We start from the raw sequence: 16,059 nt of genomic DNA, 5'->3' as shown, positions 1-16,059 counted from the left end.
ATCACACAGCTTTGAAGCCAGCCACGCTGGCTTCAGAGACCCTATTTAAAAAAAAAAAAAGTATAAAATAGGTCTGGGAGTATAGCCCGGAGGTAGAAGGGCTTCCAGGAACCCCAGTACTAACATATATATATATATATATATATATATATATATATATTTAAAAAAACAGGCCTGTGGGTGTAACTCAGAGGTAGAAGGCCTCTGGGTTTCACACACACACACGTATGTATATACACACATATATACACACACTCTTTTGTTTATAGGAGTTATACTGATAATATTTGCTGTATTAGAATTTGAAATTGAGGAGCCAGAGGTATATCTCCACGGTACAGCATAGACTTAGTGTGCATCAGGGCTTGGGTTTAATCCTGTGTACCTCCTCAAAATTGAGAAATTAAAAACTATTAATCCATTTAAAATAACTTACCATGATCATAAATACCTCCATTTTAAGTGGAAAATAGCCATGTTTTCTAGAACTAAAAATTGAGAAGTGTGGCATAGTTTTACGGCTTTACTAGGTCAATGGGGTTCTCACAGCTCCTGCATTGAATCTGTTGTGATGACACACATCACTGGCCACTGGAACGCTCCAGTGTATGTTCATGAGAGAACAAGAGTGGAAAAGAAAGAACAATGTTTTAGTATTGATTATTAAAATGAATAATTTTTGAAGGAATAAGTTTGGACTTCTTAGACTTCTTTAAAGAATACTTTGTACCAAGGAGGATCTCTAAACCCTGGTTTTAGAATTGCTAGTTTAGGACAGGTCTTTTATATACACTGATGTTTATGCCTCAAAGTGCTAATTTGCTACAAATGTCAGCAAAACAAAGGGGAGTAGTTGAACATCCTTGTCAATTAATTGAAGTCAAAGGTAAACTCCAAAGATAAAGTCTTTTTTCTTTTGTGGTTCTGGGGATGGAACCCAGGGGACTTTTACCTTTGGGTTACACTCCCAGACATATTTTTATTTTTATTTGGAAACAGGTTCTCACTAATTTGCTGAGAACCTTACTAAGGAACTGAGGCTGGCTTTGAACCTGTGCGATCCTCCTGTCTCAGCCTTCCAAGTACTGGAATTACAAGCATGCGCCACCACACCTGGCTCAAAGATAAAATCTTGATGACCAGGTTTTAATCAAACTACTAGAGAATAACAATTGGTTTAGTCACCAAGCACAGCAGGATTATAATTGGTATTAAATGTGCTAAAGAAATTTGCGTTTTCATCTTGTTGCTTGTTTTCTTTATATTGAATACAAAAAGTGGCTAAACAAGTTAAATGATACTTAGAAAGGCACAACACATCTAAGCCACCAGTTACTTACTTGCTTGTGATCTCGAGTGATTTCTCTACATTTTGGTGTATTCAGTCATGAAAGTATTAGTAATAGCTAATCATAGCAACCACATACAAGAAGTTTAATTATGGGCATTAAACCTCATGACAGCACTCTAAATTGGGTCCTTCTCCTTTCTCCTTTCCCTTTCTCTCCTCCCATTTTGCAGAAAGAAAGTTTAAGCAATTGCCAAATCATATAGCTAGTTAGTGGCTGAATGACAGGCCTTCTGGCTCAAAGTACATGCCATCTGTCACCCAATGCCCCAGAGCCTTTCTTTACCAATCTTAACTTGGTGTGTGTGTGTGTGTGTGTGTGTGTGTGTGTGTGTGTGTGTGTCTGTGTGTGTCTCTGTGTGTGTCTGTGTGTAACTGAGTATTGAACCCAGGGGCATTCTACCTCTGAGCTATACCCCCAGCCTATTTTATTTTTATTTTGAAACTAGTTCTCACTAGGTTGATAAGTAACTCACTACTTACTGAGGTTCCCCTCAAACCTGTGATCCTACTGTCCCAGCCTGCCAGCTGCTGGGATACAAGCATGTACCACCACCCCTTAACTTGTTTAATAACTATTAGAAGGTCCATAATGAATGTAAAGGGAACCTGGGTGCATTCTACACGTTCATGCCCACTATTTTTCTACCTTCTATTTATCTTTGTCTTGCCATCTGACTCCTCCTCTTCCCCCTCCCATTTGTATCTAACTTCTAATCTTGGTTGTTTTAGTTTTTGTGTACTAGAGATTGAACCCAGGGCTTCACACTTGCTAGGCAAGAGCCCTTGCCCTACACTGAGCTACACTGAGCCCTTCTTGTTTGTTATTCTGAGACAGGGGCTCACTAAGTTGACCAGGCTGCCCTGGACTTTACCATCCTCCTGCCTCAGCCTCCTGAGTTGCTGGGATTCTAGGGGTGTGCCACCACACCCCGCTGATCTTTTGTTCCTGAAGGCCCACTAAGTAATCATTTTCTCCTTTAGGCTCCCTCTCTCATGTGTCCTCCAGCCACTGGTAGGGCCGGTACGTGGTCTGGTTCCACTGTGTCAGATGTCAGCCCTTGAACTCACTTTGGGGATCACCACTGTGTCCAGGGTCACTCTGTGTTCTGACTGGAGAAACTCTGCCTTGGATTTTCTTGTCCCTTCATCTGAGCATAATTTCTTTCTATACAATTTTCTGGCATTATACAATGGGGCTAGAAACTGTAAACTTTTACTATATTAATGGTATTTATTTTAGACTTTCAGATTGCCAAAAGACAAAACAGGTACCACCAGAATCGGTGACCTCGCACCCCAGGACATGAAGAAAGTTTCCCAGTTAGCACTCATTGAGCTGACCGCCCTTTATGAAGTATTGGGTGTTGAACTGAAACAACAAAAAGCTGTGAAAATCAAAACAAAAGGTAATCTTGAAATAAAATAAGTGGTTTACTTCTAAAGTAGCAACTATGATTTGTCTCTCTAGTAGTGTTTTGGGGGAAGTAGTTTGATGGGGAATACATACAAAATCAACAACCAACACCTAAATACATCTAAAATTCAGATTCTCAAACAGTGCCTTCAAAAATGCTGTAACTTGAGAAAAATATACCGCATCCTAGACTAGAGAAAACAAAGGCATCATATAATAAAAAATAATAAGGTAATTCCCAATTAGGAAATTGTGAATTTTTATATTTAAAGACACATTTGGTACATGTATTTGTTTCTAAAATCAGATCTTGAATAACGACTTCATCCTGGCTGTTCCTAATTTATTTTGCTTATTCATTGGATGGGAAATACACAGGATAGTTAATAGTTTGTTTCTTTGTTCACTTACATTTGATTTCTATTTTGCAAAAACATTCTTTTTCCTGTGGAAAAAAATGTTGCTGCTATAACCCACAGTGTCATGGGATTGTACTCATCCTACAGACGTATTGTTTTTTCTTTTGTGAGCAGCTTGTGTTTGTCCATTCCATAAACATATTTTGTATTTTGTAATATAGTAAAGAATGGCTACCTCTTCAGATTTTGTTTATCCAATGTTTCTTTGGTCTGGAAATCCGACAATTCTCTTCTGACAAAGCTTTACTGTTAGGAATCTTCGTTTTCTTATTTAACCTTAAGGGTGTCTCCTAAAGAGATACCAAGAATGAGGATTATTGAGTTGCTATGGTAACGTTAGCCAAGTATTCACCTGATTTTCAGAGGCAGTCTCTCTGTAGGACTGAAGTGTACCTTTCCTGCAGAACCCTTATGGTGGATTCTAAAGACTTCATTCTCTGTAGAGTTCCTTGGCATACTCTAGCTTGAGGCCCAGTATGGCGAGTTTCCAGTCAAATGATGTTTTTGGTTTTTCATGAATACATTATGTAGAACAAAGACTTCAAGTCCTGTTTTAGAAGCTCATCACAAAGCCCCCAGTTATAAAATAGAAATATAATTTAAATAGCTGTGACTCACTGCCCATGATCTTTAAAGTGACTTAGAAAGCCATTTTGTTGTTGTCCTTATTTTTGCTTTTATTAACTTCTATTTTTGTGGTACTGGGGATTGAACCTTGGGACATTCTGCCTCTGAGCTTGTACCCCAGCCCTATTTTTTATTTTCATTTTGAAACAGGGTGTCACTAAGTTGCTGAGGATGGCCGTGAACCTGTAATCCTCTTGTCTCAGCCTTGCAAGTACTAGTATTACAGGCAGGCACCACCATGCCCAGCTAAATAATATCTATACCTCTTACCCAAGATATTTATATTATATATACACCATGCATTTGGCATTCTTGAGATTGTATCTTAACCATACTGAAGAGTTACTTCCTATGATACAAAAATTCTTTTATTATTTTTATTGGCGCATTGTAGTCGTACATCTTAATGGAGTACAAGATGGTAGAAGCATATATGCACAGGAGGGGCTAAATGACAGAATTTTTTTCCAGTGGCATCTCAGTGTTGAATGTCTTTCCTTATACCACTAGGTAATCCCTTCCTCCATATTCATAGATGATTTTTATATTTCCTCTGGTGTATGTCATAAAGAAAAAAAAGCTATCACTTCTATGGTAATTATCCACTCAGTAATTGAGGTGAGGTGGAGGCTGTGAGTAGGAGCTATTCTTATACAAGACTCAAGGCATATGACATTAATTTTGAAAAATGCAAATGATATTGCCTCTCAGTTTCTCCTGAAACTACTCCCCAACATATAAAACTACAAATTTAAATTTAAGAGTACCAACTATCTACTACATTTTCTAAAAAGAAACATTTGTGTTATAGGATCATAATGTTGGCTTATTTTTCAAAATTGAAGTGTCCATATTTAGATGTATTGGAGAATGTCAATTTAGAATGGCAGAGATGAGAAGTATTTGGTTTTAAGCCAGAAATTTTAATTTGATTGAAGCTTTGGTAAATTGAATATTTTACATGTTCTCACAGTATTTTTTTTTTTACTTCTGTAGCAGTTTTACTTTTTTGATTATGTCAGTGATTTTTGCAGTCATTGTGATATGGTTTGGATGGGAATGTCTGCACAAGGCTCATGTGTTGAGGCCTTGGTCCTCAGTGCCGCCATGTTCAGAGCTGGAGCTTTGGGAGTGACTGGCTCGTGGGAGCTTTGACCTCATGGCTTAGTCCCTGGATGGATTTGTAATTTGATGTGTTATCAGGAGGTGATGCAAACTCAGGAAGACAGAGCATAGATGAAGGAAGTGGGACGTTGGGGCATGCCCTTGGGAACTGTCCCTTGTCGCTCACTCTTTGTCTGCTCTCTGGCCATCAGGAGGTTAGCAGTTTTACTCTACACGCCTTCTGTTAAGATGATGTGCCTCACCAGAGGCCTGTAGCAGTGGAGCCAGCCAACCATGGACAGAAACCTCTGAAACCATAAGCTGAAATAAATTTTCCTACTTTAAGTTGGTTTCCTCAGGTATTTTGTCACAGTGCCAAAAAAAAAATAACTGACTAATATGGTCAGTTTAGTTGCCTTTCCCTGAGAGATTGCTCATAAAGTTGGGCCAGGGTTTTTTGATTGGCCTGTGCATACCTAATACATAGATGGTATCATGGTATCATTTTCTTAGTAGGTTCTCAATAAATAGTTGCATGATTGGATGACAATGCCGGAAATATTTACTTATTTATTTATTTATTTATTTATTTATTTATTTATTTATACTGGGGATTGAACTCAGGGGCATTCTGCCTCTGAGCTATACCCTCCATCCTATTTTATTTTTTTTAATTTTGAAACAGGGTTTTGCTAAGTTGCTGAGGGCCTCAATAAGTTGCTGAGGCTGGCTATGAACCTACAATCCTCTTGTCTCAGCCTCCCAAGTACTGGGGTTACAGGCATGAACCCCAACAACATCCCATTTGCTTTGACAGTTTACTTTAATATTTTATAGATCAATAGAAATGAACACATTTTGTTTTCTTGCTGCAGATTCTGGTCTTTTTGGTATTCCATTGACTATATTGTTAGAACAAGATCAGAGGAAAGTGCCGGGAACTCGAATACCCTTGATCTTTCAAAAAGTAAGTAAGCCTACACTGGTCACTTGTACAGAGAACATGCTTAAGCTAATGGTATTTTGCTTTTGCAATCATAATATTATAATATAGTTTTCCCATTGATGTTCTGTTTTATTTGTACTTTGATTTTCTATTCAGGAAGCAAATTTGTTTCAGGGGCTCATAATTTTTATTTCATGGTGATGCTTTCTGTGTTATTGCTGTAACAGTGATTACCTGGCATCATTTCCCTGTCTTCTATTAGCTGGCTTTGTATAATTGAGATTTCAATTCTATAATACATAGGAGTGAGAACTGCTTATAAATTTTCAGGGAATTGAATCCTCATGAATATTTCATAGCTGTATGTATTTCCCAAGCTTTCCTATTTACAGTGAGGATGTCCAATTTAATTTACCAGTGCTGACGTCCAAAGTAGGCAAAGAAACCATAAAGTAGAATTAGAAAATGATTGCTAAACTATCGAGTCACTTGTGTAGTCAACACTCAATTATTCATAAGGGGATTATCTGTACTGGTAAAAAAAAAAAATTCTGCCCAACCTCTGTGCCATTTTGTTTGGAAGCACAAGTGACATTGAATAAAAGCTGGGGAATTCACAGAGAGGAGGGCAGGCCAGACCAGTTGAGGACTGTCCAGGTCCTAGATAGTGTGCAGAAACCCAGGTGTTTCACAGTTTTTTTAATTTCTGGGGACAGTAGGAATCATTTGCAGCTGATTTGCTCAGTAAATTCATCCAAACATAAGCCACTTACTCTTCCTCTGTTCCAAATCAGTCATTTCCTTGCCTTACCACTAGCAGTCGGTCTCTCTCTCTCTCTCTCTCCCTCTCCCTCTCCCTCTCCCTCTCCCCCCACCCCACCACCACTCTCTCTTTCCTCTCCCCTCTCTCTCCTCTCTCTTTGGTGGGTACTAGAGGTGGAACCCAGAGGCTTTCTCCCTCTGGCCTATACTCACAGACCTATTTTATATTTTATTTGGAAACAGGGTCTTACTAAGTTGCTGAGAGCCTCACTAAGTAGCAGAGTCTGGCTTTGAACCTGTGTGATCCTCTTGTCTCAGCCTCCCAAGTGCCGCCGGGATCATAAGCGTGCGCCACCACGCCCGGCTGGTGCTCCTCTCTTGTCTGGCCTTGTGGTCAAGCCTGGGTCTCATCGTTTCTCCTGATGAACTTTGTTCTGCATGGCTTGTCCTCCTCCTTATCAGCCTCTGCCTGCCACTACTGGTAGAACCTGTACCCATAGGAATAGTTACCAGGAGTTCCTTTGCTGAAGAGAAGGAGGCTAGCAAACACAGGCTACATTCAGAATCTTCTAATGTCAGTAAAAGGTGTGAGTTGGTGTGACAGGTGACATTACAAAGCAGGAGTCTCATAGCAGGCTCCCCAGTAGTCAAGGTTCTGCATAAAAAAAAAACAGAGCCTATAGGATATATGTAGAAAAAGATAGGTATATGTATATATTTTTTATTTATTTTTTATTTATTTATTTTTATTTATTTATTTTTATTTATTTTATTTATTTTTTTTTTTTTTTTTGTGGTACTGGGGATGGAACCCGTCTACCTCCAGGCTACACTCCCAGACCTATTTTTTATATTTTTTTATTTGGAAGCAGGGTCTCTGAAACCAGCGAGGCTGGCTTCGAACCTGCGGGATCATCCTGTCTCTGCCTCCCAAGCATGAGAATTACAAGCATGCGCCACCACACCCGGCTAAGATAGGTGTATTTTAAAGGATTTGCTCATGCAGTTGTGGGGCTGGCAAGTGTGACATATGCAGAGTGAGCCAGCAGGATGAAAACTCAAGCAAGAATTGATATTGCTGTCTGGAGGCAGAGCTGCTTCCTTTGAAAATCTTAGTCTTCAATTTCAGGCCTTCAACTGATTGGACAAGGCCCTCCATATTAAGGAGGGTAACATGATTTACCCAAACTCTAAAATGTTAATCACATCTTAAAAATATACTGTCAAAGTAGCATTTAGATGGGTGTTTAACAAAGGGATATGATAGCCTACCCATGTTGACACACAGAATTCTTTACCATACCATGGAAGGCAGTGAGCTTAGGTTCTTACAAAGTTTAGTGCTTCCCAACCAGGTTGAGGGTTGTGTCTCGTTTTGGAGAAGAATCTTCCTTTGCCATTTCTCTTGAAATCATTGTTTTGTTGTTATTATTGTTGTTATATAGTTATTTTTTTCTTTATGTTCTCTTCAACATCCTTTGACTCTGACAGCCTACTAGTTTGAAGAATTGGAGAACATCCCTCAATTTTTTTATACATATAAAAAGAAAGGAGCATATGTAGCCAGACATGGTGACACACACTTGTAACACCAGTGCTTGGGAGGCTGAGCAACATAGACTCTCAGCTACCTAGGGAGACCTTGTTTCAAAACAAAGTAAAAAGGGCTGGGGTGAAGCTTGAAGGTAGAATACCTGTGGGTTCCATCCCAGTAGAAAAAAGGGGGAGGGGAGGCATATACGAGCACACAAAGGAAATATAAAGAGTTCTCTCATAGGTCGTGCTAATCCATTAGCATCCTCTCTGAATTATAAGCAATGAATGGCCGCAGTGGTCAGTCCTGAGAAGTATCTTTTAATTTATCACCTGACAATTCAACTAGATCTTCCCTCAGCTTTGTAGAAAGGAAAGAATCAGAAACCACTGATTTACAGAAAGATCCATGACCACTCTTCAGAGGACTATACTTTTAATTTTTGAGTAAATATACTTGAAAAGGCCACTAACACATCTTATCCAATACAAGTGAACTGTATCTGTTATTTATTCCCCCCCCCTTTTTTTTCACTCAGAGGTACATCATTTAAACCATATTTTCAGAAGGGATTGGGTAAATAAAAGTGTTATTAATTTTTATCTGTGGAAAAAGTTCACTTTATAAAACTTATTTAGCAAATCATGTTCTTACTGCCAAACTAACTGGCCAAATGAGACACTGTGTCAGAAAAGTTTGACTCCATTTTATTTTTTAGTTCATGTAAGCATATAACTCATATTTTGAGAAATGAGTTATGGATAAATTATAGAGTGTAGGGTAAATTACTAAAACAGTACAAATGTAAAGATCAATATAGTTATTTTCTCTATATTTTAAAATTTGAAAATAAAATGTATAAAGTATTTATTTTAATAATGCTATATAATGTGGTAGTTTTAAAGATACATTATTTCTAAAGTGAGAAATATGAAAAATGACATTCTTTTAGATAATATATGTTCATAACTCTAATAGATGCTGATATTCAGCAATAAAAATAATAAAAAGACTCAAATCTAAAAATTCAGAATTTATTCTCATTTGGTTATATAAAAGTCACAATTTTCTTATTTAATGAGAGTAAAAGCTATATACCACTAAAACTTAACTCAGCAGCTTGCCTATTATTATTGGTTAATAGAATATGAAAACATTTTACACATTTATAATGTGAAATAAGATGAAAATTGGTTGTACTTTGAGTATAAATTTTGTTTTAAATACATTATTGAGTAAGGTTAATTGAATCTAAAATAATTTTTAAAATGTTTGCTGTGGGTTTCCATCCATTATAACTTGAAAGACATCTGGCCTTGGAAAACATTCCAGTTGCATTTTTAAGAATCACATACATTGCTGGTTAATGGTGCTCCAGCTACTCATAAATCCTTAGGAGACTTTCAAACTGCACTTTGGTCAAGTCTTACCTGATTCCCTCAAAATCTGTGCATTTTTTGGCTATAATCTAATCCAAGAATAGAAGAAGTAGGGTCATTAAAGTAAACATACCAAGCCAGGCATGGTGTTGCACGCTTGAAATCCCAGCATTCGGGAGGCTGAGAACAGAGGATCGCGGTTCGTGGACAGCCTCAGCTACTACTTAGTGAGGCCCTGTGCAACTCAGTGAGACCCTGTTTCAAAATAAAGAATAAAAAAATAGGGCAGGGGGTGTAGCTCGGAGGTCAAATGCCCCTGGGTTCCATCCCCAGACCCGCAAAAAATAAATAAATAAATAAATAAACATACCATTGGATTCATAGTCTACACAATATAATATACCCAATTCAGAAACATTTAGAAAAAGGTCAAAGGACTTCCTTTATAATGACCTGCTCTACTTCTAACATAATTTTTTATATAAGAAGAAAAAAAAAAAACAGTGCCCACCATGTGGTATATAGAGTCTCGGTTAATGATTAAAGGAGGCTTTCCTGAAAAAAAAAATTTTTTTTTATTTTACATATCTTTGTACTCTGTAAGATTTTATGCCTTTAAGTATGCAGAGAAAATCATAAGAAGATCGCAGATGAGGAGAGACTAGGTTGGTCTCTTACAAAGTAATAGAATGTTGTTGGGGAAGGGGGTGGGTTGTCATAAAGGAAAGAAAACCATTATGACGCTAATAAATGCCTTGTGCTTAAACTGAGGACATGCAAATTGATTTCCTTAAAACAACAGATTACCCTTTATCCATTCTTTGTGCACTGCCCACGGAATGCAGATATCTTGTTTTCCAATTGGAACGTTACTCTGCCAAAAATTGGCCACTCTTCTTTTTCATATGTACACACTTTTTAAAGGCTGGGCATGGAGACACACAGTTGTAATCTCAACTACTCGGGAGGCTGAAACCAGAGGGTGACAATTCGAGGCCCACCTGGGCAACTTAATGAGACCCTCTCTCTCTAAAAGGCCTGAGGGTGTAGCTCAGTCAGAGTGCTTGCCTAGTGTGTGTGTGGCCCTGGGTTCCAACTTCAATAGGGAGGAAGAGACTTTATTTTGGTGGAATTCTCAAAGTAGATCTGTGTGTGTGCATTGGTCACTGGGTACGATGTAGAAACCCTATTCAAAAACATGTTATCAACAAAGGCTTAAAAATATCAGCAAGCATATATTTTTTCTTCGTATCATAATTTTTTCTTGGAACAAACTAGATATGTAAATGTGCAAATATTAGAATTTCATAAGACTGCCAGGCGTGGTGGTGCATGCTTGTAATCCCCGCACTTGGGAGGCAGAGACAGAAGGATCGCACAGGTTCGAAGCCAGCCACGCTTGCTGTCTTAAGAGACCCTGTTTCCAAAAATAAAAAAGTATAAAATAGGTCTGGGAGTGTAGCCCGAAGGTAGAAGGGCTTCCAGGAACCCCAGTACCACCAAAAAAAAAAAAAAAAAAAAAAAAGGATTTCATAAGATTTGTTTGATTGCAGAATATATGTTTCTGAAAAATAAAAATAAAAAATGGATGTTTTTTATTGGTTTTAAACAATGAATATCTTCATTCTCTGGGGTATCACAGCTGTTGTGTCAAATTACACACTTCTTTGACAAAGTACAATATGACTCAACCTTTTTCTAAATTATAACTAAAGTTTTTGGACTTAACTGTTTTGAAGAATGTAGTGCAATAAAATTCAAAACCTCATAAAATCCAGTCTGCATGTCATTGTAATCAACTTTCATTTATTTATGTATGAAACAGATGTTAAATTATACCTGTTATAGGTATCAAAATCACATTTTTTTTCCTGTTTACACACAGCTGATTTTTCGAATTGAAGAGGGAGGTCTGGAAACTGAAGGCCTCTTACGGATACCTGGAGCTGCCATTAGAATCAAGGTAACGTAACCTTTGGGTTCTGCTAATGTACAATTTTATTGCTTGTTTATGCTTTTTTATATTAAAACCAATTTATTCCTTCTCACTCTTTATTTCTATTATTAGTAAAGTGAATAAAAAACGAAACTTCTTAACAATTCAGTTTATATTTTTTCTTGTGGTACTGGGAATTGAAGCCATGGTCATTCTACCACTGAGCTACATCCCCAGCTCTTTAAAAAAATTTTTTCTTTTTAAATGGTCTCACTCGGTTGCTAAAAAATTCCGATACTTGCTGGGTATGGTGGTGCACGCTTGTAATCTCCGCACTTGGGAGGCAGAGACAGGAGATTGCGCAGGTTCGAAGCCAGCCGCGCTGGTTTAAGAGACCCCGTTTCCAAATTAAAAAAAAAAAAAAAAGCATAAAATAGGTCTGGGAGTGTAGCCCAGAGGTAGAAGGATTTCCAGAAACCCTAGTACCATCAAAAATAAATAAATAAATAAATAAAATAAAAATAAATAAAAATCTCAATACTTGCTGAGGCTGTGAATTTTTAATTTTCAAAGTCACCATATTACCTATAATAATAAAGAGAACATGTTGATTCGAGTGTGGTGGCACACATCTGAAATCCCAGTACTTAGGAGGTGAAGACTCTAGGATCCTAGTTCTGAAACCAACTTTAACAATTTAGCAAGGTCCTCACTTAACAAGACCTCATTTCAAAATAAAATAGATCTGGGGGCAAGTGGGTGGAGGTAGGATGCTTCTGGGTTCGATCCTCAATACCAAAAAAAAAAAAAAAAAAAAAAACCCAAAAAATCAACAACAAAAAAACCCCACCAAAATGAATGCAGTGACTCAAAATATGAATAAGGGTTGTGATGGTAGTGTCAGAATTAGTCAGGGTAATGACAATTGAGCCTTTATTTTTTGAAAAGCCAGAGCATAAGACTCCACAGATCAGGGGCCTTGCCAGAAGCTCCCATACATTATTCGTCTTGATGAACTGGCAAAATGAGTGTTCAAACACTTTTCCTGTGGTCAGAGTTCCTTGTTTTATTGTAGCCAGTCTGTATGTGGCTGGTGAAAGGGATGAGGGGATTCCCAAACATCCCGGTGTGAGTCCTTCTTCTCTCCCTTCTGCTGTCTTTTCTGCACGTGGCATTTCCTCCTCACTATCCTACCAGGGATCCTGTGCATCCTTTCTTTCTTTGATCTGAGTCCTAATTCCTGCTCTAGGAAACAGAATTTCCAGTGAATCCACAATAAAGATGGAATGACCCTATAGGCAATGCCTACATGAATGTCTCCCAGAAGATTTGCATATTAAAGGGAATTCCTACTTGGAATTGTAGCTGTATCTAGAAAATTTACCTAGCAGAAACATGTGTTAGCAGTCATTCACTGTCTCTTTTACCCTATCTTCCAAATGCAGCTTTAGCTCTAAACTGAGATAGTACAGAGAAACTGTCCACATCTAAAATTGTGCTTTCCTGAATTTGAAATGCAAGATAAAATAGATGGAGGGAAGAACTCTTTTCTGTTCTTTTCTTTGAGATCTATTCGATATGAAAACTTTAAAGCTGAAGAGGATGAGATATCCTCGGCGGGTGCCTAGTGACCACGACCAGAAGCAATACATGTGTGTTCCCCAGTTGGCACCACCTGCCTGTTGAGATAAGTCTCTTCACGCTGGGACGTTAGGTTCAGCCCATGTGGCTCTTACTACACAGCGATCTCATTTTAATAGGACTCTTGTAACCCAATCAACTCTTCTGACAAATTTCAGCTGGGGCCCCTGAGGTCTCCCATTGGGTGATTAGAGGTCTGGTGGTACACGTTTGATGGCTTCCCATCATCTCATTTTCTGTACCAACACTTGTTGCAAGTTCACCAGTCAGTCCTAGGCACTGTGTGATTCCAAGACCAGTTCTGTTGAGAAGTGCAGTTGCCTACAGAGGAGTAATCCCTTAGAAACAGGTCAGGTGACTTCACATTACTTATGTCAGCTGCACCAGTACCGCCCAATGGACAGTTCAAAGCACCCGGGGCCTCACTAGCGCAGGGTAATGGCCAACCCACAGGCATCAAAATCAGGCTTCTTTTTACAGAATGGAGAACGCCATGCCAATAGTACTTTGTGATGGGAAGGCTGTCAGAAAGACAACCAAATATAATTCTAAAAAGGCCAATTAAGTAGATTTGGTTCTTGAAACCCAGCCTCTCCTTCTGCACCAGACCATGCAATGGCTGGTTCATTATAAATAATGTAGAGATTATAAGCAAAACTTGTACTTGTCTCTTTTCTCCCCTGTCCCAAGTTTCTTTGCCTGCCCTCTCCCTGTCTCGTGGTTGTCTTCTTCCTCTTCCTCTCTGCCTCTCTGTTTCTCCTTTCCTTCTCTATCCTTGGCTCCCTCTCATAATCTTCCCCTCTCTTCTCTCCTTCCCCCATGTCTAGTTTTAGCTTCATGTTTTTTTTTTTTTTTACCAGTTATAAAAATAATTAGGGTGGAGGATGAGGTTGGGTTGGAAAGAGAAAAAGTGATAAATTCACTTTATCAGAAAAACAAAGATCATCCTTTGGAGGATGGTTTCAAATAACTGAAGGAAATAACAGAAACTTGGACGGATTTCTGACATGATAGGATATTTGCCACAGTAACAAAAAAATACAGAAAAATTATTAAACTAAATTGATTATCGGTCATAGTTTGGTTGGCAAATCTGTAGAGCCCTTGAGGTAAAGAATCTAGGTATTTTCCATGCTACATGGACTCAGATGGCTTCTGTGAGCTGGTCACTGAATGACCATGCACTGAAGACAGATATATTGATGTATTTTCATGCCTCATTTGCTCGGATTTGGTTTTTCATTACCCAGAGCTGACTAATCAGAGGTCATCTTCTGCTTTCAGCCCAGAGATTGATTATGCATTTTGTTATATAATACTTCGACATAATTTAAAACATACTCTTTTGTTCCTTTAAATGATTTGTTTTAATATAACAAATAGTATAGTATCTGGGTGAAACTCCCACATAGACTTTTTTAAAGCACATCTTTTATTAAAACCTTTACTACTTAAAATGTAAGTAAATTTAAAAACGTTTTTTTGGCCTTAGGTACAATTTTTGCATTGTAAATTGGAATGGGGGAATGGCATTTTTCTAAGTAACAGAAGTATTGACTTTCAGTACTTTGATATGTCTTTTCAAAGTAGGATTCTTGTAAAATGGAAAATGTATCACACTCTCAGCAGGGGAAAAATGCACTTACTGATAGCTATTTTTTCCCCCTTGTATCTCTCAGAATCTTTGCCAAGAACTGGAAGCGAAGTTTTATGAAGGGACTTTTAATTGGGAAAGTGTCAAACAGCACGACGCAGCCAGCCTGCTGAAGCTGTTCATCCGGGAGCTGCCCCAGCCGCTGCTCAGTGTAGAGTACCTCAAAGCCTTCCAGGCTGTCCAGAGTGAGTGCCACCCCTCTTTGAAGCATTTCCTGTGCTAGTGCCATCCATATTAATTGTTCGAATGGCATTTGGCATCACAAGGCGCATAACCAGGTGCGTTTGGACAGACGTATTGACTCACGGATGTCTCTCGGTGCTCAAATGCCATTGTTATTTTTTTCCTTTATAAATATACATGTCTGAGTAAACAGGTATGAATGTTCTCTTCAAGTACAGGCTAATTGCCTGGTATTTAAGAAAGACTATATTTTAGAGTTATAGCCTGGAAACTTCACATGTCTTTCAGAAGGGATTATAAGAGATCTCTGATACATTTTTCTTGCCAAGTGTTAAAAGCAACACTTACTGGAGACGTTGTGGATTAACAGTTATCATAGAAGCACAAGGAGACATGATAGAGTCTGAGCATTTTCCTGAAAAATTATATTTTGAAATCATGAGAGGGCATAAGACAGAGCCTTTTGCTGTCTCATCAGTGGACAGCCATGGAATTTCTTGTGTGTTGCCATTTTGTGTTCTTGGGCAAGTTCAAAAAGAATGACAATAATTGTTCTTGATCTCTTTTCCAGAAAACACAGAGATCTTATAAGGTTTAGATCCTTGGTATAATGATCCCATTTAGAAAAAAATCAATGCTTTCGTCACATTCAAGTAACCATATCTGTAGCTTCCAAACTGGAACACTTTTGTGAGTGGAAGAGGAGCATTGTTAATAATTACAGACAGCTGCAGTGTCAATCAAAATGGTTCCAGGTTATTCTTTTGGCATACAATATTGAGATGAATTAATGAGTCATCTTGTATCATAAAAATTCTTCAAGATTTCTAAGGGAGACATAAAATCTGTATAAAGTATTTTCAAGTAGATTTTTTTCTGCTTAAAATATTCTTTAATAGTTTGTGTTATTTTGCATGCACTTCCTGGATATGGATTAAAGGACCAGATTTATTGCTGGCAAAAAAAAAAAATACGCTGGCATGATTTTAAATGTCCATGAGTATATCTTAAATGGGGTACGAACTTCTGAAAATGATAGTATCAATAACACTAATGTACCTCTTGGAATCTTCGGTTCCTGGCTGGTTTTCTGATTCATTCACAAACAT

At 38.0% G+C, this 16,059-nt stretch overlaps 1 protein-coding gene across 1 annotated transcript in view; it reads left to right on the top strand.

The window, feature by feature from the left end:
* Nucleotides 1-16,059, top strand: part of ARHGAP18 (Rho GTPase activating protein 18) — a gene marked incomplete at its 3' end in the record, with an annotated part of 147,903 nt that overhangs the window by 100,725 nt on the left and 31,119 nt on the right. Inside the window, exons 6-9 of the mRNA XM_080700033.1 lie at nt 2,592-2,757; nt 5,791-5,882; nt 11,422-11,499; nt 14,793-14,952. Of these exons, the coding sequence (XP_080556159.1) occupies nt 2,592-2,757; nt 5,791-5,882; nt 11,422-11,499; nt 14,793-14,952 (496 nt within the window). The remainder of the gene's footprint in view (nt 1-2,591; nt 2,758-5,790; nt 5,883-11,421; nt 11,500-14,792; nt 14,953-16,059) is intronic.

Source organism: Muscardinus avellanarius (genome assembly GCF_963383645.1).
Source record: "Muscardinus avellanarius genome assembly, chromosome: 8".
In the NCBI taxonomy this organism is placed as follows: domain Eukaryota; kingdom Metazoa; phylum Chordata; class Mammalia; order Rodentia; family Gliridae; genus Muscardinus; species Muscardinus avellanarius.
The sequence above is the reverse complement of the archived record's forward strand: the minus strand, read 5'-3'. Positions and strand labels throughout refer to the sequence as shown.